This window comes from Stegastes partitus, unplaced genomic scaffold, assembly GCF_000690725.1.
Source record: "Stegastes partitus isolate 25-593 unplaced genomic scaffold, Stegastes_partitus-1.0.2 Scaffold1094, whole genome shotgun sequence".
NCBI lineage: Eukaryota > Metazoa > Chordata > Actinopteri > Pomacentridae > Stegastes > Stegastes partitus.
This window is the reverse complement of record NW_007578825.1, coordinates 156906-178596: the sequence shown is the minus strand read 5'-3', so window position 1 is coordinate 178596 and position 21691 is coordinate 156906. Positions and strand designations below refer to the sequence as shown.

General features: G+C 42.8%; 2 protein-coding genes across 2 annotated transcripts; both read left to right on the top strand.

Annotated features, from left to right (window-relative positions):
* The first annotated feature begins 9727 nt into the window (after positions 1 to 9727).
* Positions 9728 to 15888, top strand: krt18a.1 (keratin 18a, tandem duplicate 1). The gene is made up of 7 exons (XM_008296013.1): positions 9728 to 10279; positions 12471 to 12553; positions 12998 to 13154; positions 14351 to 14515; positions 14630 to 14755; positions 14974 to 15194; positions 15290 to 15888. Exons 1-7 carry the CDS (start codon positions 9839 to 9841, stop codon positions 15402 to 15404), a joined length of 1308 nt encoding a protein of 435 aa, XP_008294235.1. The 5' UTR covers positions 9728 to 9838; the 3' UTR covers positions 15405 to 15888.
* Positions 15889 to 17122: 1234 nt separating this feature from the next.
* LOC103367852 (keratin, type I cytoskeletal 18-like) lies at positions 17123 to 20592 on the top strand. Its single transcript, XM_008296012.1, has 7 exons — positions 17123 to 17596; positions 18131 to 18213; positions 18296 to 18452; positions 18676 to 18840; positions 18943 to 19068; positions 19581 to 19798; positions 20180 to 20592. The coding sequence occupies exons 1-7, from the start codon at positions 17171 to 17173 to the stop codon at positions 20301 to 20303; spliced, it is 1299 nt and encodes a 432-aa protein (XP_008294234.1). The 5' UTR covers positions 17123 to 17170; the 3' UTR covers positions 20304 to 20592.
* Positions 20593 to 21691: the final 1099 nt, after the last annotated feature.

Below are 21691 nucleotides of genomic sequence, written 5' to 3'. Positions count from 1 at the left end.
GCATTTATTGTAGTTAATAGAAATAAATACGACCCCAATGCAAATAAATTAAACATACTTTCTACAGCTTTACATTCAATCTTAGAGCAAAATTATAATTATGTTGCTGCTGCAGCGGATTGGGTGTGTGGGTTTTCCGCAGGGATGTTTAGAACGCAAGTCTTAAATCACTGTTGTTATATAACCAATGTTATGTAGGCTTCTTGAAAAAAAAAAAAAAAGGATGAACAAACGTCTGGTGTTAGTGTTTGTAGGCTATACAGTACAAAGTGCCCCAAGCAGAGCACATCCCCCAGCAACACAAGCTCTTCAAATGTCAGTCATTAGCCCGCTGGAGAATCTTCAAGCTACAACACTGTTTGAATTTCAAATATATTATGATGAGTTCACACAGAAAATAAAAATCTGCCGTTACATTTTACTGAGCCACAAAACGTTCCACGGCTCCATCAGAGAGCACAGGGAGGGGCGAATTCGCCAAAGGTCAGTGAATGGTCTGCTGGCCGTCTTCCCGACATGCCAGCATATGGTTGCCAGACAGACGAATTCCTCAAAGACCAGACATCAGCGCCGTCCGAGAAGCGCTGAGGTGGCTGCAGATTGTCATTTTGCATTTTCATGCTGATATGCTGCGGCTCGTGAACATATGTGATATTTATCAACTCCCCCAACTGGCTCTCTTCACCGTTCACTCCAGCTTTCTCTCATTCCGCTACCCGCCTCATTTTCTTTCTCACCGTCTCTCTATGTGTGGCCTCGTGTGAGGAACCATGTACGAGCGCTTCGGTGTGTTTGCCTGGAAGTTCTAGAAATGACGAAGGCCACAGCAAGCGGAATAGCGAAAGGGAGACTGCTTTTCCCGCCGTTAGGAATAAATGGAAAAAAACAAAACAAACATCAACGGCCACAGTGACGTGGCATGGAAAAAACGGGTGGAAAGACACACAGAAAAAGGAGTGGAAAGCTGTAGGAAGATGTAATGGTTTCCAGAAGTGCATATGGCCATTGTGGACGTTTGAGGGTGGTGCGGAAGAGGGGGAGGGGGGGTATAGAGGGTTTCCTTGGTATGGGGATACCCCGGTCTTAGAGGGATTTCCCGGAGGCAGCTTCCCTCCCTGCACGATTCATTTACTGTACAATCTACGAGGCGGCGCCTGGTCAGCCAGGAGGTAATTACACGGGAGGAATGAGTCAGCCGCTCCACCTGAAATAGACGCTGCTTGCAAAAAAAAGCCGTTAGCAGATGGGACCGACATAAATAGAGGCTTTCAAAATCAGTGGAAATAAGGGAAAATAAGGGTAAACCACTTCGTCTCCATGGAGTTCTGCCTGTGTCAAAGTACGACAGGATGAAATAAATGTTTTTCTCATAAGGCCATGAAGGTCTATGGCCAATATTTTCACTGTTAATAACGCCAGACAGTAGCTAGTTAGTTCATAGACTTTTATTTCTAGTTAGAAAAAGGCTATGGAACTTGTTTGTAGCCTTTAAAGAAGATATATACCTCAGCCCAATTGTGCAAATGGGATTCACAAGCAGAAAAATTAATATACTGACTGTGGCCATAACCGAAATAGATTTTACGAAGTCTGACCAATCTGCTTGAATGATTAGTGTGTCAGTTCGGGAACTTTCATTCATTCATTTTTAAGAAAACCAGTACAATGCCTGCTGTCAGAATGTCATGTCAATGCACAACACTATGCGATGGCCTTTGAAGACCCCAAAAACACTCCAGCCCACTCCTCAGGTCCCTGGTAACAAACCCACCAAGTTTACACTGTTTCATATCTACAGTTGTTGCGATACGTAAAGAACACAGATTCATGTATTTGTCTTGTTACAAAAGTTACAAATCTCACACTGAATTATAATTTAGAGACGTATCATCCCAAGTTGACCAGCATGGACACGACCTGTGTAACTGGCTTCACATTAAAAGCATGCGCCGTGGACACTCACACACACATCTTCATCAATGCCTGATTCACAGTCAGACTTTGACATTCTTTGAGACCAGACAGTGGTCATTCTTTCTCTCCCCCTTCTTTTCATTCTCTTTATCCTTCGCTGAGACTGAGAGCTCTTTGGAGAACTTTTTTTTTTTCCACACTGTGCCTGTCCAGTCAAATGAACCCATTGTGTCTGAAAACATGCAGCCCAGCAGCTCCGGCACAGAGGGGAGCAGGGAAACGGCTCTGAAGAGTTGGACCGCGGCTACTGCAGTGTGTTCTTGCACGCGCTCGTGAAATGTAGTGTGTCAACTTGACCAGGCGTTTGCCAAGAGGCTTTCTATACAGGGCCCATCATGCGTGCCCCGGCGGGGGTAGTAAAATAAAAGCCCCGAGCAGACCGCTTTCCCAAAGCGAACTTGAAAAATTTGTTTCTCGTCACCATGGTAACATGGTAGGGACCCGGTTTGGAATTTTCTTTTCCTAGGAGTGTTCTGCGTCAGAGGGAGGCATTCTGGGAGCAATTACTGAGCGGGTACGTGGGCCGCGATGGGGAAAAGGAGGAGGCAGAAGCTAAGAATGTCTCAGCGTGTGAAGGACACGGACTGGGGGAGTGAATAAGAAATCACTGACACAGCACACAGTGTGTGACTGGATCAGAATACGTGTCAGAAAACTGAGTAAAATATGGTGTCCGATGCTGGGCTTGCCCTTTTCTTAAATAGTTGCACACCCTCACACCCTTTATGCTCATAAAGCTCATCCATACTGACCTAACCTCCACCCTATGGTGCTTACCCAGAACGGACACACCCTCCACGAGCTTTTCCTGCAACATGCTCTCGAATCCTTGACGGCATTGGCAATCACACAAAAAAACATCCTGTTCCTATTCAGAACTGTTTATCCACATAAAATGACCAACACAGAACCGACACCTTCATCATTGGTCTTGTGTAGACTCACTTACCAGCTACGCATACCCACCCTTCAAAACACACTCTACCAACATAAATTCACAATATTTTGAATATTTGTCTACATTCTCCAAATCATGTCACAATTTTATTTTTACTATTATTGTTTATTTTATTTAGTTTTTTTCGGTATTGTGTCCCCTTTGTAATCTTTTCAAGAGAAGCACATCTTAACCACTATCACATTCACTTTCTAGCTAAATGAAGTGTGTCTTTGTTCTTTAAAGTAATGTGTTTTGAAAGCTGCACATTTGCTTTCTTTAGAAAAGAGGAGTGACACCAGCATCATGGCTGTGTGCTATTCATCAAGCCAAAGCCAGTGGGCTTAGCTTAGCTTAGCACATAGAATGGAAGCTTGACAGAGCCACTAGCAGACAGACAACAACATAAGTGTTGAGCTTCAGATGGGCTTTTTAGTTTACTTTTTGTGCTAGTTTTCCCAGTTTCCCTTTCTTTGTGTTAAGCTAAGCTAATTCTCAACTGGATTTGGCATCAGATTGGATGGACAGATATGAGAGCGGGGTTAATCCTTCGTACCTCGTCATCATGCGACATCATCCATTTGATGACATCCGCAAAGAGGCAGCCAAGTGCTCGGTAGCCGAACAAGTACACAAAAACGGCTCACGTTTGTCCAATCTGCTTCAATACAGGCACTCCACTTCTTCATGGCACCAGCAATACATCTGCCAAGTTTAAGGGATTAGATGTATGGCTGTTTAGCTATGCAAAGAAGACACACACATAAGAGATTTATTGATTGATCAAGTCTACATAGTAATGGAGCGATAATGGTAACTTGCCAACTGGCTTGTCTGACCAATCTAATGCATTAACAGTGACAGTCGTGTATAACTGTAATATCCCTGGTAAAGAGCAGTAAAGAGAAGTTAATGTTGAAGTTTGTAACTCTCATGCTGACAGAGTATCCTCCAGCCTCATCCACAGGCATCACCCTCAATCCTTCATTCGACTCCACAACCCGACTCCAGGCTGGATGAATTAGGGGAGACCACACGTGAACTGTAAATAAAAGTGAATTTATTTTACAGCGCTAACGGGAACTTAACACAAAATTGAACTAAGCCAAACAATCTGGAACCCAAGGGAAAGAGGAGGACAGGCTGGCTTCCACCACCTTGTATATTGGAGCAGCAGTGGGTAATGGGCCTCCTCAGAGAGGGTCATTAGTCCTCTCTCATAAAAAAAAAAAAAGTGTTTCCATCGTAAACCTTTGACTTGGTAAAGCAGTGTTAATTTACAGTTAAATGTGGCACTCCAGAATTAGACATGAAGTAACCTTTTAGTGTCTTTAAAACCAACTGGTTGAAATAGATACAAGACAACAAATTACATGTCTAACAAAATCCATCTTGGCAACTTCCAAACATCTGCAGCGCTGGTACCAGAGAACACATGCAGTACAGAAAACAAGTGTGCATGCATCAGGCCCCAATGCCTAGCTAACCCCCAAACCTGACAAAAAAATACCAATGTGTTGACTTCTAATGTGCATCCACAAAACCAAACAGGCTTTAGCTTTTTCGAACCTAGGCCACATGTGACTTTACCAAAAATGAACTAAACTGAATAAAACTGAGCTCGGTGGAAGCCAAGGTGGCAAGAAACCCTTAAATTGTGTTTGTTTAAAGAGTCTTGAGTTTGTCTTTGTCTGCAGCATATGCAGAATTATGACACTCTATTTGAACTTATTATTTGTCATGTTTTTTTTCCAGTGCTCCACCCAGAAGACCACACACCCAACACCTGACCTCAGTCCTGTGACCTCTGACCTCGCTGTCTGTCGATGGGTCTATCCACTCCTCTCCTCCAGTAAGCTTAGAGCCTTTCAGTGAAAACCCTGATTGAACCTGCAGCACTCCTGTGCTAAATTGACTTTAAAGCTGTTAGACTTGGCTCATATTTTATTTTACAACAACACTCATGTGTCCCTTCTAATTTGGACTGTCTTCAGATGTATACTCATCATTAAACCCTATTAAAAATCAACCAAGTTCCTATGTCTGGTCTGGGAAAACCTGCAGCATAATCTGCCCCCTGCAGACCCGGACAATTGCATTCATGGCTTCCCGGCAGTCATTCCTTTAATCGTGAGCACACTGTGAAAAACACCCTGTGACACTGCTGCTGTTCTTGTCATTTTCTCACAGATAAACAGGAAAACTGACACAGACTTTCCCCCATAACAGATCTCTGCCTCGTATCAGATCAGTGATTCAGCAGTGTCTGCAGTGGGCCACTGCACCTGGTGGGAATGTTCCACACACCTGTAAACTGTCGGGACACAAGTGATTGCCATCTGTGTTACCCCACGCCCAGTGAGTCATCCTTTATGCTCTACTAATCTCACAATAGCATGGTGAGTTGTACGGACAGTGCTGCATATTCTCATGTCCAGTCAGAGGTAGCACATAGACACAGTGCAATCAGATGATGTCTTTGTAGTGACAGTAAGTGAATGTGTCAGTATGTTATGACTGAAGTTTCTTGTGTCAGTAGGAGTTTAAAGGAAGTTCCACGGAAATCGTCTATGGTGGTTTGTCCTCCTCCTGAATGAGGTGTTGAGTGATAAATAGCCCAGGGTCCGGTCAGTATCTGACCCGAGGTCAGATACTTGACGATCCCTCGGCGAGGCCTGTAAATGAGTCTTCTCAGTAGCCATCCTTTGCTTCTGTCAGGCTTGCTCTGATTTAACACTTTCTGTGGGTGTTCTGGACCTTGAGGTCAGAACAGAGAAAGGATGGTCTGGCAGAACAACAACTCCATAGTCCCACCAAACTGCTGGAGCCAGCCAAGCTACTGATTCTCATTTTTTCCTCGTAAAGAAGCGTTTCAGCTCATAATCAGATGATCATGAGTCAAAGTCTGTTGTGAATCAATGTAATAACTTGGCATTACCAACAAATACAACTCCTGTTATCAAACTGAGAACTGTCCAAACATGAAAATTATTACTTTTAAAGTGAATTTCATGCTAACAGCTTAAATTGCCCTATACAGGCATTCACAGTTAAACCTTTTTCCCACACACGTATCCAGTAAAAGTGAGAGTGTGACCACGCCAGAACATTTGCCAAACATTAGGTGTGACTGTCTTGTGACTTTGCAGACACCATCCTGGTAAATTTCATTATTACACAAGGCTGATAAGGGTATTGGAGTGGAGTAAACAGAGACTTAGCTCTGCCCCTCCCATGCCCAGCACTAGATGACATCTCATTTTGAGTGATCAGGTGCATTTCCATACAGAACCACATTTTTGAAAACAAGTCAGATATTCAACTTTCCAGATCATGCAATCAAGTTTGGTCAGCATATAAACATTTAGAAGATTTTCTAAAGGAAGAGATTTTATGTTCTTACTCATGGGAAATTGACTGTTTTGTTGCATTAAATGAAGGACTGATAATGAAGACGGCTGTGAAAATGTTCACAGTAAATGAAAGAGTCATCACACTTTGATGCGACTTGAAGCCATCCATGCTGTGATAATATTTACGGGAACAAACAGTGATCTGTCCCTTGAAGGAACTGAGATTAACATGTAGCTGGGAGGGGAACTATTCATGGTTGGCGATGACTATCAGGGTAATGACTGACAAAAATTCTTGATATTGGGCCAGAACCTCTGAGGTAGCTGGCATAGCAGCTGGCCAAAACTTGTGACAAAGGACGGTATAATGTCTCACTTCTAACATTTCAGTTGGGTGGGGATTTTTCCCTTTTGTATTTTAAAATCGTTCGAAAAATATGGAGTTCAAAGTAACACGAATCTCAACAGGAGTCACTTTACGAAAGTCAAAGTCCTCTGTAGGCTGAGAGGTGATGGTAGTTAGTTGTAGCGTGTATAACAGTACTATTTAAATCGTTGTGCAACAAAAATTCTCAGAAGTCAAAAGGTCATTGTTATTGTGCATCACCCTTGTCAGATTATGGGTGATTTTTCCAACACTATGACCACATTGATTTAAGGTGGAACTAATGCATCATTGACGGCTGACATGAAAGTCCTCCCAAGACTCGAGAGCAAAAGTGAAAATACACCTTATGTACAGTCAATCTCCCCATTACATCGTCATTAGGTCTTGTGAAACAAAGGGCAGGTTTTCTTTTAGCTCATTTTTTCTAAATGAGATGAGAAAATAGATACCAATGTCATAGCTGTGTGTTAAGGAGTGGCTGGAGTGGCTAGCTTAGCAATTAGCATAAATGGCTAGATGCAGGGGGGAAAAGCGAGTTCAAATTTTCAAAAATTCATAAACCAACAGCTAATGTCTATGTATTTCCAATAAAAGAGGTTGATTTTAACACAAATTTTAATGTAATGAAAGCAACTTTCTATGTATTTCTGTGTTTTTTGAGCACAAATATTAGCGTAAGTATGATGTCACAGTTACTGCTTGTAATTCCCTAACTTTTTCATCTCTCAGTTTTACATTTATGTTTTGGTTTCTGTTTTAACTAACGGGAGGTGTAAATTTGAAACCTTCACGGATGTTTGTGCCAATTTTTACTTTCACAATCACGCACATGATCACTTACCGCCAATCTCAGTGCTAACATACGCTATGCTAACTACATCCAGGCTCCATTGAAGGGCTCTGGTTACAGCTCTGTATTTACCACACACACACAAAAGACATGTGAATCTTATTATCCCCACTTGTTCAAGAATGTTAAACTATTCCTATAATATAATCACTTCCATCGTGCAGCACAAAATATATACGTCTTTGTTGTGTCACACTACGTGGTGGGAAAGCACTGAGGCTAAAGCTAATCTCCATCATTTATCTTACACACACACATAGGAGTTTGAAATTTGATGCTCGAACAGCTCTGCAGCCCTTATCATCTCTACCTTAATCTTTGTTTTCCCTGTTGGGTGTGGCAGCCATCAGGACCAGACAAGACACGGCAGTCATCACCGCCGCTGTTAGACAAAACCAAAACCCTGAAACTGGCTTCTTGGAAAAAGACCCTGTATGGTGGCTGCTGTTTTTGTCTATTTACTGACTTTAGGTAAAAGATTCCAGATGTCGGATATTCATCCGCTCATCGAAAGTGAAAACGTACAAACAGCCCCGATGCATTTGGATGGTCATTATGATACTACTTGTTATGAAGCAACCTCTTGTGAAGCTACTTTATTGCTCCGCTTAGCAGGAATTCCCTGTTGTTTGCCTTCTCAATGGCAGCACAAGATTTCATCAGGAGCTCTTTATACTTTAATATCCTGCTGCATGTTTCTTCCTGAAAAATAAACACAAAAACATGGGGCAACGATGACACAAAACATCCAAACCATCAAGGAGGAATATCTGAGAACACCAAGGGAGGATAGACAGACTTCCAAATAACACTTGTTGCTCAATGGTTTCCAAACTGGAAAACCCTAAAACTGGAATTTGAAGCCTCAATGATAGATGTAGGTGTATTGCAAAACACATGCTTTCGTGCTGTTTCTAACCTTCAAATAACAACCAAAAGAATATTTAAAAGTGTGAAGAAACCAAAAAGATTGGATTCATGTCCTCGCTACAAGCGAATACCAAGTAGTGGAATGTGTGCGGAATGTGCTTGTGTTAAAAACCTGCAGGGGGGCCCCTGAAATATGTTTACTGGTGTCGAAAAGACATTGTTTCTACGTATCTACTGAGCAGACTGTGGATTGTTCCTTTGTTTGACCACATCCTTTATGGGAGGGGGGCAATCAGACACACATCCGGCTATGCAGGACAGATAACAAAATGTGGTGCACGTAACATCTGGAGCTATCAAACAACCTCAAAAAACTCTTATCTGATTTTACAGATTTTTTTATTTTTATTTTAAATTTTATTACCAAGCAACAAGGCTTTGGCAGATCATACTGTTGTGTTTGGACCACCTTAAAGGTGTCCTGTGTTGTTCTGGCTATGTAGATGTAGTCGTGCTGTGCAGAAATAAATGGACACCAAAAGACAGAAACCTTTTTCATGTGAGTGCAGATCAGATACCGTCACACCCAGTGTTCTGTCCATAGTAAATCTGTAGCCCATACATACACTAATAAGGTGAAATTCATATTTAAAGACAACAAGACTATAGTATCCTGATGATAAAGACAACACCTTCCTCAGATGACTACCATCGAATGAGACAACCGACTCCTCCAGGTTCAGCATGAGCTGATCTCACCCACAGTGACTTACCACAATGAAGTCAAAGTGATGATGATGATGTCTCTCGGATATGTCGCAGAAATATGTTACAGATTGCGACATATTTGTACAACCTTTTTTTCCCAATGTTATGTTGAATAACCATCTGTAGCAAGTGTCAAACCCAGTGAAGCATCACAAACCAGGCTGGTGTTATTTTATCTTTACCTGAAAACTTATTCATTTATAATATGCATAGCTGCGTCACTGCATACAAAAACTACAAAAGATGAAATGGGCTTTAGTCTCTCCAGGGGGGGAAATAAGTAGCCATAACAGTCCTGGACTTTACTGTCCTATCGTCAAGTATTAATGTTGTGTCATTCTTGTCTAATAAAAAAAATGTCTAGTTTTATTTCTTCAATTCTCCTAAATCTCCAAGTTATTGAATTCCAGAGTCCTCAAAATTTACCAACTTAGGAAGGTTGTGGAGGATGAAGGCATGCTCTGAGCAGTCCTGCGGTTTGGTACGGTGGAAAAGAAGGAGGGGACAGCGTGGAGGGGGGAGGAGTGGTCTGAGGTCTAAGGGGCGGACCTGAGGGCCCACAGGTTTATATAGTTAAACGGTTTCCCCTCTCCTCCTGCCTTGTGTCTGTGAGCTCCAATTTCTGCCTGCCCAGCTTGTGCCTCTCTCTCTCTCTCTCTCTTACAGTCGCTCACTGAGTCTCACACTCTACAGCTTCAATGAAAACCTCCAGGCATTCTACATACTCTGTGCACTCCACTACTAGCAGCAGGCCTCCAGCCATGTCAATCACCCGTAGCTCCGCTCCTGTTTACAGGGCAGCCACTATTCATGGTGGGGGCAGCGGGAACCGCATCAGCGTTTCTTCCGGGGGCCGCATGGGTTTTGGATCTGCGATGGGAATGGGCTCCGGAGCGGGGGGCTTCTCCAGCAGCGTCCAGGTGAGTGCCAGCGGGAAGAGCGGCGACATCATGGGCAACGAGAAGTTCGCCATGCAGAACCTGAATGACCGTCTGGCCAGCTACCTGGAGACAGTGAGGAACCTGGAGCAGGCCAACAGCAAGCTGGAGCTTAAGATCAAGGAGGCCCTGGAGAAGAGCGGACCTGACTTCAGAGACTACAGCAAGTACCAGGCGATCCTGGATGACCTGAGGAGGAAGGTGAGGAGAGGGATGGGGGGAGGATAGACAAGGGGAATGTGCACGCCGTGATGTATTAAGTGTTCAACAAAAGCATGTGGGGAGGAAATTTGATGGAGGGAGGAAATGAAGGATGTGTGACCCGAAAGATGAAAACCAGGAAGAGATGTTGTGAAATGATGAATGTTTTGAGAAGATGTGACGCAAGTGTAGCTGATTAAAACATGACTGAGGAACAATACCGGAATCCTTGAATGTATTTTACACTGGGAACGTGTTCCAGTGAATACGTTGCTCAACTCCTGACCTACGTAAAACCTTGTCAGCGCTCAGGGTTACAGACTGTCTGCAGATTCCTAAAAGTGACGATTCCTGCTGGTCCTTGGCCCGGTGCCCACTGCTACTCTATGGGCCGGGGGCCGAGGGCTGGACCGGAAACAGTATGGAGGAGGCACGTCAGAGCATCAGGGGTCACAGAGACAGGAAACCAGACTGAAACGTAAATTAGGAGAGTCCGGGGACTTTACAGATCAAAGGGTCAACCAGCAGGCCCAATCCTCGTGACTCCAAACACCTTTTTCCTGTATGTTTAGTGTTGCTAGTTGGAAAATGGGCTTGAGCATACAGTATAATGATTCCTACTGTGTATACATGCAGGGTCAAGAAGTTAGCTCACTCAACATTGACCTGATTATGTTTTGTATTTGATTGTTTAACTGAAAACACAATTTTACACTTAATGGACATTCTGCAGCGAACTAGCACAAGGTGGTTTAAGAACTAAACGTTAATAAAGGCACTTGACAAGCAGGAAAACATGTTAATCATTCATTCAATGTTTGGTTCCCACTGAGTGCAGCAGGGGAAAAAAACACTTTTACATTCTTCAATCAAACTGCATTTTCCGTTTCAAAAAATTAAGCAAAGAGTCCAAATGGAACATTCCAGTCAGAGAGACATCTAATTACTGTGTCTATGGTAGCAGTGCAGCACAGGGAAGCTGCTAGTTTTTTTTGCATGTTCTCACTGTGGGAAAATGTGAACAAAGAGCATGTCATTTTCTAATCTTTTTTCCATGTTGAAGTAGCAGATAGGAACATCAAGGTCAGCAAATCCTTATTTGAAACAAGGACACAACTGAAACTGGAGGCCAAACAAAAAAATAAATAAAGAAGAAGAAAAAGGGAGTTTGAGATGTATTTCCTCAAATATTGTCTGTGAAGATTCTCAGTCATCATTCCCCATTCCTCAAATATTATCATTCTCAGAACATTACATAAGAACAAATACACTTTGAAATTAGGTTTTGTTTATTCTACTAACAGCCGGAGACCTTAGTTTATCCAAACAGCTCAGGGTCAGAAAAAGTCACATTTTTCTGCTGGTGTGAGGCAAAAAAATCTCTCAAATGGCGCCGTCGGCCCCAGCCTCCATCTGAGAAAACACAGACTCCCACGGCACCATTAAAACAGACCAATCCAGCAAATCACTCAACGTCAAGAAGCCCAGCGCACACATACATACACAATCATATGACCAAGCACACACCCACACCCAAACCACCACCACCACCACCATCCTCATGCAAACTACCTGCTGACAGGATAGATCCTGTTCCTCAGCAGCGACAGGCCAGTAGCTGCCTGGCAGCCACTGATTGGCTCGTGGACTTTGCCACCTGGATGCCTCCCTGCCATCCATCCCCTTTATCTACCGTACCGTGACTTCTTAAACAAATATTGCAGCCATCTGCCTTTTAAAAGGGTCCTGCTGACGCTACCCACATACACACATAGATAGTGATACCGATCTCTAACAAAAACCTGTTGCTGCTTATGTAAGTGAAATATCATCTTGTTTTTTAAACATGCATTAACAGTGGCCAGATAAAATATTATTTATTTTTGATCCAAAAAAGTAAAAACACATTACCCTGAACGATATAAAGTATTTAGATATTTTGGTAAATATGTTTCGTTTTCTTGAGTTAAATGGAGAAAGCTTGTCTCGTCACTAATTCTGCAGCTGCTACCAGCAGCCAGTTAGCTTAGCTTAGCATAAAGCCTTGAAACAGAGGAAAACAGCTAACCAAGCTCATTTGTTACCATAAAATTAAATTGTACAAGAACTTGCAAAATACAACAACTTGTGTATTTTCTGAAGTCTTGTCATTCCAAACACTAAGACTCTTTCTTTTTTAAACCCATTCTAGGTGTTCGATGCCACCATCGATAATGCCCGCCTGGTTCTCAACATCGACAACGCTCGCCTGGCAGCCGATGACTTCAGAGTGAAGTAAGAGCCGCCTCTAGCAATGAGAGTGTGAAACACTACGCCAGACGGCTGTGGTCACACCCTGTTTTACAGCTGAATGGGCTGTAGTATGAATACATAGTGTCATGATCTAAAGGGACAGACATCTGTCCTGTAGTCATGATTCATCACCTTTGCTTAATAGTTGGTGGAGACGTTGCCGTTGTGTAATAACTGAAATGTCATAGCAAACACAGCTGGTGGAGGGGGAAATATTGTATGCTGACCAAATAATGACCGCATACATTTAAACCTAAAGGTGCCTCAGAACAAGTCTCTGCGAAACTATATGTTTAAGTTAGGTTCAGCAAGACATTTAACACAATTATGTCATAGGTGGATTTACAGTTAGTTCAGTCTCTGTGAATGTGAGCAGCTGTGCCAGGCTTTGAAGCTCTCCTCACCTGCTCTGCTCTGCGCTGTCAGATTCGAGTCCGAGCTGGCCATCCGCCAGTCCGTGGAGGCCGACATCGTGGGTCTGAGGAAACTCATCGATGACACCAACATGAGCCGCATGAACCTGGAGAGCGAGATCGAAGCCCTGAAGGAGGAGCTCATCCACCTCAAGAAGAACCATGAAAACGTAAGTTGGATTTTAGACTTTTTTTCAACCCTTAGGTATTTTTATAATAAATATTTTTCACTATATAAAGTAAAAATCAAATTTTAATTAAGAAAAACACATTAAGATATTGTTTATTGAGAGTTTAAAATAATAACAACAAGTGCTAATCTCAGTTAGGATTGTGTGGATGTGGCGTACTCAGATTTGACCGACGGTGATGTCAACACCCTCAACTCACCCTCAGAGCTCTTGGTGGACGGTGACACAGTTTTACAGCTGAGACCCACCCAATTGAAACCAGTGAGAAAAACAAGGACAAAAACCAGAAAGCAGAAATCTCTCATGTGAAAACCCCAAACTCTCCCAACATCAGCAATTGATGAACCGCCCCAACCTATCATAATAAGCTGACTTTGAAAATAAAGTGTTTGCGTTTCGGTTTTGTGCATTTTGAGAAGTTCATGCTACTTGATTGTTGACAATTTAAGCCATGCTTCCAAGAAAATCGAATAAATCCCAAAACAAAACTACTTTTGAAGAACTTGTGGACAACACCCACACCAGGAAGACCTTAACAAATATTAGCTCAGTGGATATCTCAACAGTCCCCTTCCCATTGTCACCATGTGTGCTTAAGTTACGCACTCATGCTGCGCCATGACTGCAGGCGACGCATCCTGAACAGGGTACAGGGCGTTCTTGAAAACAAGCTTGAGAAAACTTCACTGGGAAGAGGGAGGTTTGTTAAGAAATCTGAAATATCTGAGTGTGAATCCTGTGGGAAGCCTCATCGTAAAAATGGTTCCCATCCGTATTTGGCAACGCGCAAAGCACCAAAGAATTTAAATGACTATGATTTAAGTGCATAAGCTAAAACATAACCATTTGTTTACTAAGGAAAATATTAAATTAAGTGTTAAGGGGCCCAGACGCAGCCTTAGATGCGTCCCATGTATATTTACGTGACCACAGGGTGTTATTATGGTTGGGAGATGCTCGGAGTCACGACCGGGGCAAAGTTCAATAAAGTCTTTAGTGGTGGAGTGAATAAGATCAAAGTCACTTTAAATGGTTTGAAGACTATTTCATGGTCCTGTTTGAAGTGTACTAGAATCTACGCAAAGCTAATTAGACAGATGAAGAAATAAAAGTCCAAATTTGTTATCCTGGCAACTAATTCTTCTATCCATTATTTGTTTTTCTTTTTTTTTTAGGAGGTTATGGAGCTTCGTAATCAGATCGCCCAGTCCGGTGTCCATGTAGATGTTGACGCTCCAAAGGGACAGGACCTGTCTCAGATCATGGCAGAAATTAGGGCCAAGTATGAAAAGATGGCACTGAAGAACCAAGAAGAACTCAAAGTTTGGCATGAATCTCAGGTAAATGATTAACAACAGCGTATCTATTGTGCACACATGTAAGTTCCTCTCGAGCACAAAGTCCCTGAATGAGGTGGATTTTCTTATTGTTTTAAATCTTAATTACAATTTTAGATGACAGAAGTGCAGACCCAGGTCAACCTGAACACAGAGGCCCTGAAGGGTGCCCAGACAGAAGTGAACGACCTCCGCAGACAGCTACAAACCCTCGAGATCGAACTGGAGTCGCAGAAGAGCCTGGTGAGAAGCACTCAGTCAGCACACACTTCATTTACCTCAAAATACGCTTATCTGAACTCCCTGCATTCCCAACTCAGCACTCTCACTTCAGGTTGCTCGCATTTAATTTGTTGACACAAGCTTTACACTCCGGTGACCCGTCGCTATGGAGCCTGTCATCGCAGAGCCGGGTCTTCTGTAAAAATTTAACCAGTTCCGTTCCTCCCCTTCGCCCACAGAAAGTCTCTCTGGAAGGCACGCTGAGGGACACGGAGATGCGTTACAACATGGAGATCGAGTCTCTCAACAACATCATTCTGAGTCTGGAGGCGGAGCTCACACAGCTGCGTAACAACATCCAGGTGCAGACACAGGAGTACGAGTCCCTGCTCAACATAAAGATGAAGCTGGAGGCCGAGATCGCGACGTACAGACGGCTGCTGGACGGTGGAGACTTCAAGTGCGTTAAAACACGACTAGCCTGCATTTGTCACTAAGACGTCTGTCAACAGAAACTACTTGGTAACTAACTGGAACTTGATGTTTTTCATTTAGGCTCCAGGACGCTCTGGAAGAACAGAAAACAGTGAAAACCAAAGTGATGACAGTCACGCAGACCCTGGTGGACGGCAAGGTGGTGTCCTCCAGCACAGAGACCAAGAACCTCTGAGTACAAGAAGCAACCGACCGACGCTCCCAACAATCACCACGACTGCATCGTAGCACTAACACACGATAGGCCAAGTTGTACTTCCAGTGAGTTCTCCAAACCTTTTAGTCATGCAGCACTAACCTACAGACCCTAGGCTGTCTCCTGCATTAGTCTGACTTCTTAGCTATAACGTTGTTTCACAGGCTGATTAAAAAACAAAAAAAACTGGATTAGAGGAAAACAAAATCATCTTTTATTTATTTCATCACAATCTATTTATGTGTCTGTATGTTGACCTGCACATGTTTACAAAAGTTTAGAATTGGAGAACGACAAGACAAACTAATTGAAGACAATTTCAAAGCATAGAGTCCAGTTAATTGCTTTTTTTTTGTTTTTTCCCCCCATATTTCATCGTCTTGTTTTCTTTCTGTCCAGTTGAATATGCCTGCTGTCCTGTGATTTTCAAACTTTTCAATAAAGTCCATTTTTGGAAATTTTATTTGTGAACATGGTTGCATACATTTAATAATCAGAATGTGATAACAGACAATAGGTCTCTTGGCTGTCGGCCAGTCTACACACACAGGAACACTTAACGTGTTTAGATTACTTTATTCTCGTGGGTACTGATTTAGCTCGCTAGTATTCCTCTTTGCTTTTGCTGTGCTAAAATTACAGTCCCTGTACAGCATTTAAAACTACATGTAGCTCATTAGGAAGCAACAGCCTCTGCAAATGCAGGGTTCTGCAGCGAAAACAGAGACCAGCCAATTCCTTGTAGGTTATTTTGTACCGTAACACAATAATTGCGTTGTTTGCCTCCTGTTTGTTGAGTTGAAAGGTAAAATTATTGTTTGTAACTTTCCAAAGCCATAAAATCCTCTAGTCTTCTAAACCGCTATGCAGTATATAGGTTCTGGATTGTGCTTCTCACTGGTGCTTAAAGCAACATAAACTTTGGTATTTTTGGACTGAGCATCCACTTAAAAACTACAGCATTTGCTATATTTTGTCACACAATGCTTTTCGACAAACCAAACATGTCTGTGGCGCACATGTCCAAGCCACATTTCTAACTGAAGACTTACATTTTAAAAGGTGTCTGACTTATGTAGAAACCTTTTCATTGTGGAAATAATTTCTTAAAACAGCTGGACATTGTAGGGTTTAGCAAAAAGAGCTCAGACGGGAGTAAATTGTGCATTTGTTCAGGACTATTTTTAGCTCCAGGCAAATACACAATTTATACTCTGGTGAATTTTTTCAAGTGTCATCTTGACCATAGCAAGATAAAGCCTTATACATGAGACTGACATTCAATCAAGTACCAATGTTGATGATAACACCGCTATGGCTCTGTGATTTGTATCTAATACCAAATCTACAACAGCATCCTACAGAGCACGTAGAAGAAGATGCAGGCCTCGTCCTTTGCTTTAACATCCGACGAAATCCAGAGCCTGTCCAATCACATCCGCTACACGACTGTGTAGTTACCATAGATACAGTTTATTTACTACACACTATCAAAATATAAATGCCAGCACACCTTGCTGTCTCTGATAGATCTTTCGGCAGTGGGTGTTTATGGTTTCAAAGTCCAAACAAGGTGGATAAAGGTAAAAATGTCAAAGATAAGAGAGGAGTGGCTGGAGGAATATTGCCTTTCAGCGTCATATATAAGACCCTGAACGCCACTTTCAAACTCCACTCTCAGCTGCCAACCTCCTCTGCGCCAGGACGTGCCGCTTCTTACTCTGACTGATCTGCACACTTCCTTCATGATGGAGCACCACTTAAGACGCCAGACCTCTCAAAACTATGGTTTTTCTGCAATGACAGGATTCACTCCTGGACCTGTACAAATTAGAAGGGCCTACGCACATAGTGTCAGCGGAGGAGCAGGCGGCCATGGAACCAGGATCTCCAGCGCCAACTATGGCGGAAGGGTTAGCGGTGGCTTCGGCAGCGGGTTTGACTACCAGTCCTCTAGTTCCACCTCTGGGACCCTGGCCATTGGGAACGAGAAGGTTGCCATGCAGCACCTCAACGACCGTCTGGCCAGCTACCTGGAGACGGTGAGGAATCTAGAGAAGGCCAACCACCACCTGGAGATCAAGATCAGAGAGACCATCGAGAAGAGAGGCCCCTTGGAGGGGAGGGACTATGGCAAGTACAACGCCATCATCTCGGACCTGAGGGCCAAGGTGAGCCAATGAAACACTCATTCAGTCTTGATGATAAGAAACAAATAAAAATAGCCTGCATCTTACAAAGTTACGCATAAAGTGAATTAAGAAGTGGTCATGTAGCAGGAACGCCACTTTTGCTAATAAAACACTAGTTGAGGTAGTTTTGACAAGATAATGCTCAACGAGGTCTGTTGAACTGTAGTTCATGCACAACATTCTTTTCTGACAGAGATCAGCTTTCCCTTTCCTTGTAAATGTCACACAACGTTGGAGTGAAAGTCCTTCCACCTGACTCACTGTAACTTTTTATTATCGTACCTGCTGAGCTTCAAAGTTTATCTCTCTCACTCATTGATTTCTCAACATTTATTACCTGTGGTTTGTCTTTATCTCGCTGTGATAGATAGCAAAAAAAAGATAACCAGCATTTAGGAATTACCAAAGGACATTCTTTTGTCTGCCCAGTCCATCAAAGTGGAAGCTTGTTGTCCATGAAAATAACACAGTTCCACAGCCTAAAAATCACAAAAACTATCTCATTTCTTTCAGATCCTTGACATGATCAAGGGCAACACCCATCTTCATATCGCTCTTGACAATGCAAGCCTTGCTGCAGACGACTTCAGGGGCAAGTGAGTGTCCAGCTTTGTACGCAAAATGTAACACACTCCCCATCCAGCACGAATATATCTGATATACAGCATGTGTCATTAGGATGGAGTATGAGCTGTCCATGCGGCAGACGGTGGAGGCTGACGTTGCCAGACTGAGGAAGCTCCTGGATGACACCAACGTAATACGAATGCACCTGGAGACCGACATCGAGTCGCTGAAAGAAGAGCTGATCACCCTGAAAAAGAACCATGCGACAGTGAGGAACATTGGTTTGAATTAACAGCAAAAAACATTTGGTCCAATCTAACTGAACATCGTAGTTCAAAGAGGAAAAACTTGTTTGATTACAACAGTGCAGCACTGTGCAATGCAATCACCATTGTGGCATCCTCTTGTTTTTTTCCTTAACCTCTTTGCTCAGGATGACCCTAGTAACCTTTATCAGGAAATCACTCCCCTGACTATTTCCTCCTCAACAGGATGTTGCAGAACTGCGTGCCCAGATCAGTCAGGCTGGCGTCCAGGTGGATGTCGATGCTCCTAAAGGGCATGATCTGTCCAAAATTATGGAGGAGATTAGAGCTAAGTACGAGAGGATAGCACTGAAGAACCAGGAGGAGCTCAAAGCATGGCACGATTCTCAGGTACAACAGAATTCGCCTGAGAAAATGTTGAGAAGTGACATGTTTGTTTTTTTTCTTTAAGTTCCATACATGACCACTGTATGTATTCAAACTTGTATCCAGATTACAGAGGTGCAAGTCCAAGTGACAGAAAGCTCAACAGCTCTGAAGGAGAGCACAACTATTCTGACTGAAACCAGGAGGCGGTATCAGGGCCTGGACATTGAACTGCAGTCTGCGCTTAGTCTGGTAAGAAGCCTCGTGCTGATTTAAGTAATTAACTTGAACTCTTGCCGTGCCAGTATTGTTTATGGTTTGAGATGTGAGCCTTTCTTCAGGATACTCTCTCCATGATTATTGTCATCGTTCAGAAGCTAGTTAGGTGTTCTTGGTGTACTAAGCATTGTACACCTTAGAAGTTCAGCTATTTCACCTGCCAGCACCACTGAAGTTCGCCAGTTAACACTTTATAGAAACTAAAGTGTAAGTATGACAGTGTGGGGGTTTTATGGGCGTAGTCAGTAAAGTCTAAAGGTGCTAGTCGTTGAATTTTATTACCTTCAATCATAGACAGGCAGGCTTTCACCCTGTGTTTTCAGTCTTTATGCTAAGTTTAGCTATGAAGCTGACTGTCTATATTGATATTTATTCATCATACAAACATGAAAGGTATCAATCTTCTCGTCTAACTCTCTGTAAGACAGGACAAAAAAAACAACATTTCACTCGTCTACTGCATTTTCTCTTGCACCTCTCAACAGAAAGCGTCCCTGGAGGCCACCCTGCGTGACATCGAAAAGCGTTACAGCATGGAGTTGGAGAAGTATAACGTAATCATCGTAAAGCTGCAGGAGGAGCTGTCTCAGATCCGCATCGACATCCAGCACCACGCAAGGGAGTACGAGCACCTGCTCAACATCAAGGTGAAACTGGAGGCTGAGATTGCCGAGTACAGGAGGCTGCTGGATGGTGAATTGAGGTGAGTACAGGTGAAGCACTAAAAACAGCCGCAAAAATGGTGATGCCTTTGTTTCAAAACTAAACATTCAATGTGTATGCCACACACTGAATGTGAGCTCCCTGATAAAAAACAGCTTTGGGGAGCTTTTGCAAATTAAATTCAAATCACCTTCATGCAAACGTGAAGCAGCATTGATATGGAAAGTAAAAGTGACTCGTCTGCTTCAGTGCAATGCTGATGCCATCACCTGCATCTCAACTGCTGATTTTCAGCACGTGGACACCAGATAATTTAAAAGCACAAAACCGACACAAAAATGATGACAGAAAGTATCTGATTCCAGTGTAAAAGTTGTGACTAAATTTGTTTTTTTTACACTTATGCTTTTATTTCTAACAGACTGGAGGATGCAGTTGACTCGAAGACAGTCCAAACCAAAGTGGTGACACTCACTCAGACTTTGGTTGATGGCAAAGTGGTGTCAGAAAGCAAGGACGTCAAATCCAGCGAAAATGTTGTGTAACATGACAATGCTATGTAACTATATTTCCATGAATCTCTGTCTGTGTCTATGAGTCTGTTCTTTGCACATCTCAACGATGAAACATCCCGTCTACATCTGTATCGCAGGGGACCTGAGGAGGTGCAGTGTCGAGTTTGAAGAAATTAAGTTTTGGCCCGTTTACGCTGTCACATGATGATGTCACATTCTGTTAAGACATATGCAGAGATTGGAGAAACGAGTTATTATAAACCGAAAAAAATAAGAAAACCTTGTCATCGAAAATAAAAAGAACCACAAAAAAAATGCACCATCATGCCTGTGACTGTTTTTGTAAGTTTGCTGCAGAAGGACAAACAAGCATTGCTTTCGTGATTATGCATATCATATTATTAGCTATCCACTGATTATACATTATTTCACATTCACAGTACACAATTCCCATAAATCCATAGTTTAACATTTTGGGAAATTGGTCAATTCCCCCACTTTTTTTTTTTCTTCCAAGAGTTCAGTGAGATCATGGATACTTTTCTCATCTCTGTATATTAAATGAAGCTAAACCAGGAGTTAAAACAGGAGGAAACAACTGCTGCCTACCAGCACCCCTACAGCTACAGATCACTGATGGCCACATGATATATTTTGGCTTCTTACATAAAAGTTGCATTTTATGTACTGGACTGTTTCTTTGTGGTCAGGAGCAGTGACACCCCCCTAAACCTCGGTGGTTGACTGCTAGCATCGCAGTGATGAAAAGGCTCTGAGACGACACGAAAACAATCCCCTTGCAAAAACACAACTTGCTGTTTTTACATTTAAGACAAGCCAGTTATTCCTGCTTCTCAGCTTCCAGTCTTTATGATAAGTGAAGCTAATCATCTGCTGGTCTTGATCTGGTCTTGATCTTCCTATCTAACCCTTGGCAATCATAAATTAATCTTTTATAGTCAGATATCAATTGTAGACGAAATGTAAGCCAGCTGCCCTGTTGTTATGCACATACACGCTGATGGCTGTCTGGCATCCTGCCATCATCCTCCCACACATACAAGTCTGCAGCGAGTGCAGGAAACTCTTTCAACTTCTGAGAAATCCACATCTTGACCTGCAGTTCTTTAGCCTTGTCCCGTTATAGGCCGACGGCCACGGTTCCCAGGCCGTGCCCAAACAGGCCAGTCAAGTCCCGTGTCCCTGCTATCTGTTTATTTACGTTCACATTAGTCAGCCTAATTCCTGTGAGTCACTTGATACAAGCTAGCCTCTTTTGGACTCTGTTGAATCGCCGCATAACTTTGTGTTAACGGGCCGTTCATGTGTTGTTAATAAAGATGTGCGGCGCAACGGATTTTGGTAATTGGCTGGAAGTATTTCGGGGGAAGATTATGCAGCACGAACTCATCACAATG

Coding starts and splice junctions, on each gene's coding strand:
- krt18a.1 (XM_008296013.1), top strand. CDS start 9,839: ATGAAAACCTCCAGGCATTCTACATACTCTGTGCACTCCACTACTAGC. Junction 13,155..14,350: donor TCAAGAAGAACCATGAAAAC/GTAAGTTGGATT, acceptor TTTTTTTTTTAG/GAGGTTATGGAGCTTCGTAA. Junction 14,516..14,629: donor AAGTTTGGCATGAATCTCAG/GTAAATGATTAA, acceptor TTACAATTTTAG/ATGACAGAAGTGCAGACCCA.
- LOC103367852 (XM_008296012.1), top strand. CDS start 17,171: ATGATGGAGCACCACTTAAGACGCCAGACCTCTCAAAACTATGGTTTT. Junction 18,841..18,942: donor AAGCATGGCACGATTCTCAG/GTACAACAGAAT, acceptor ACTTGTATCCAG/ATTACAGAGGTGCAAGTCCA. Junction 19,799..20,179: donor CTGCTGGATGGTGAATTGAG/GTGAGTACAGGT, acceptor TATTTCTAACAG/ACTGGAGGATGCAGTTGACT.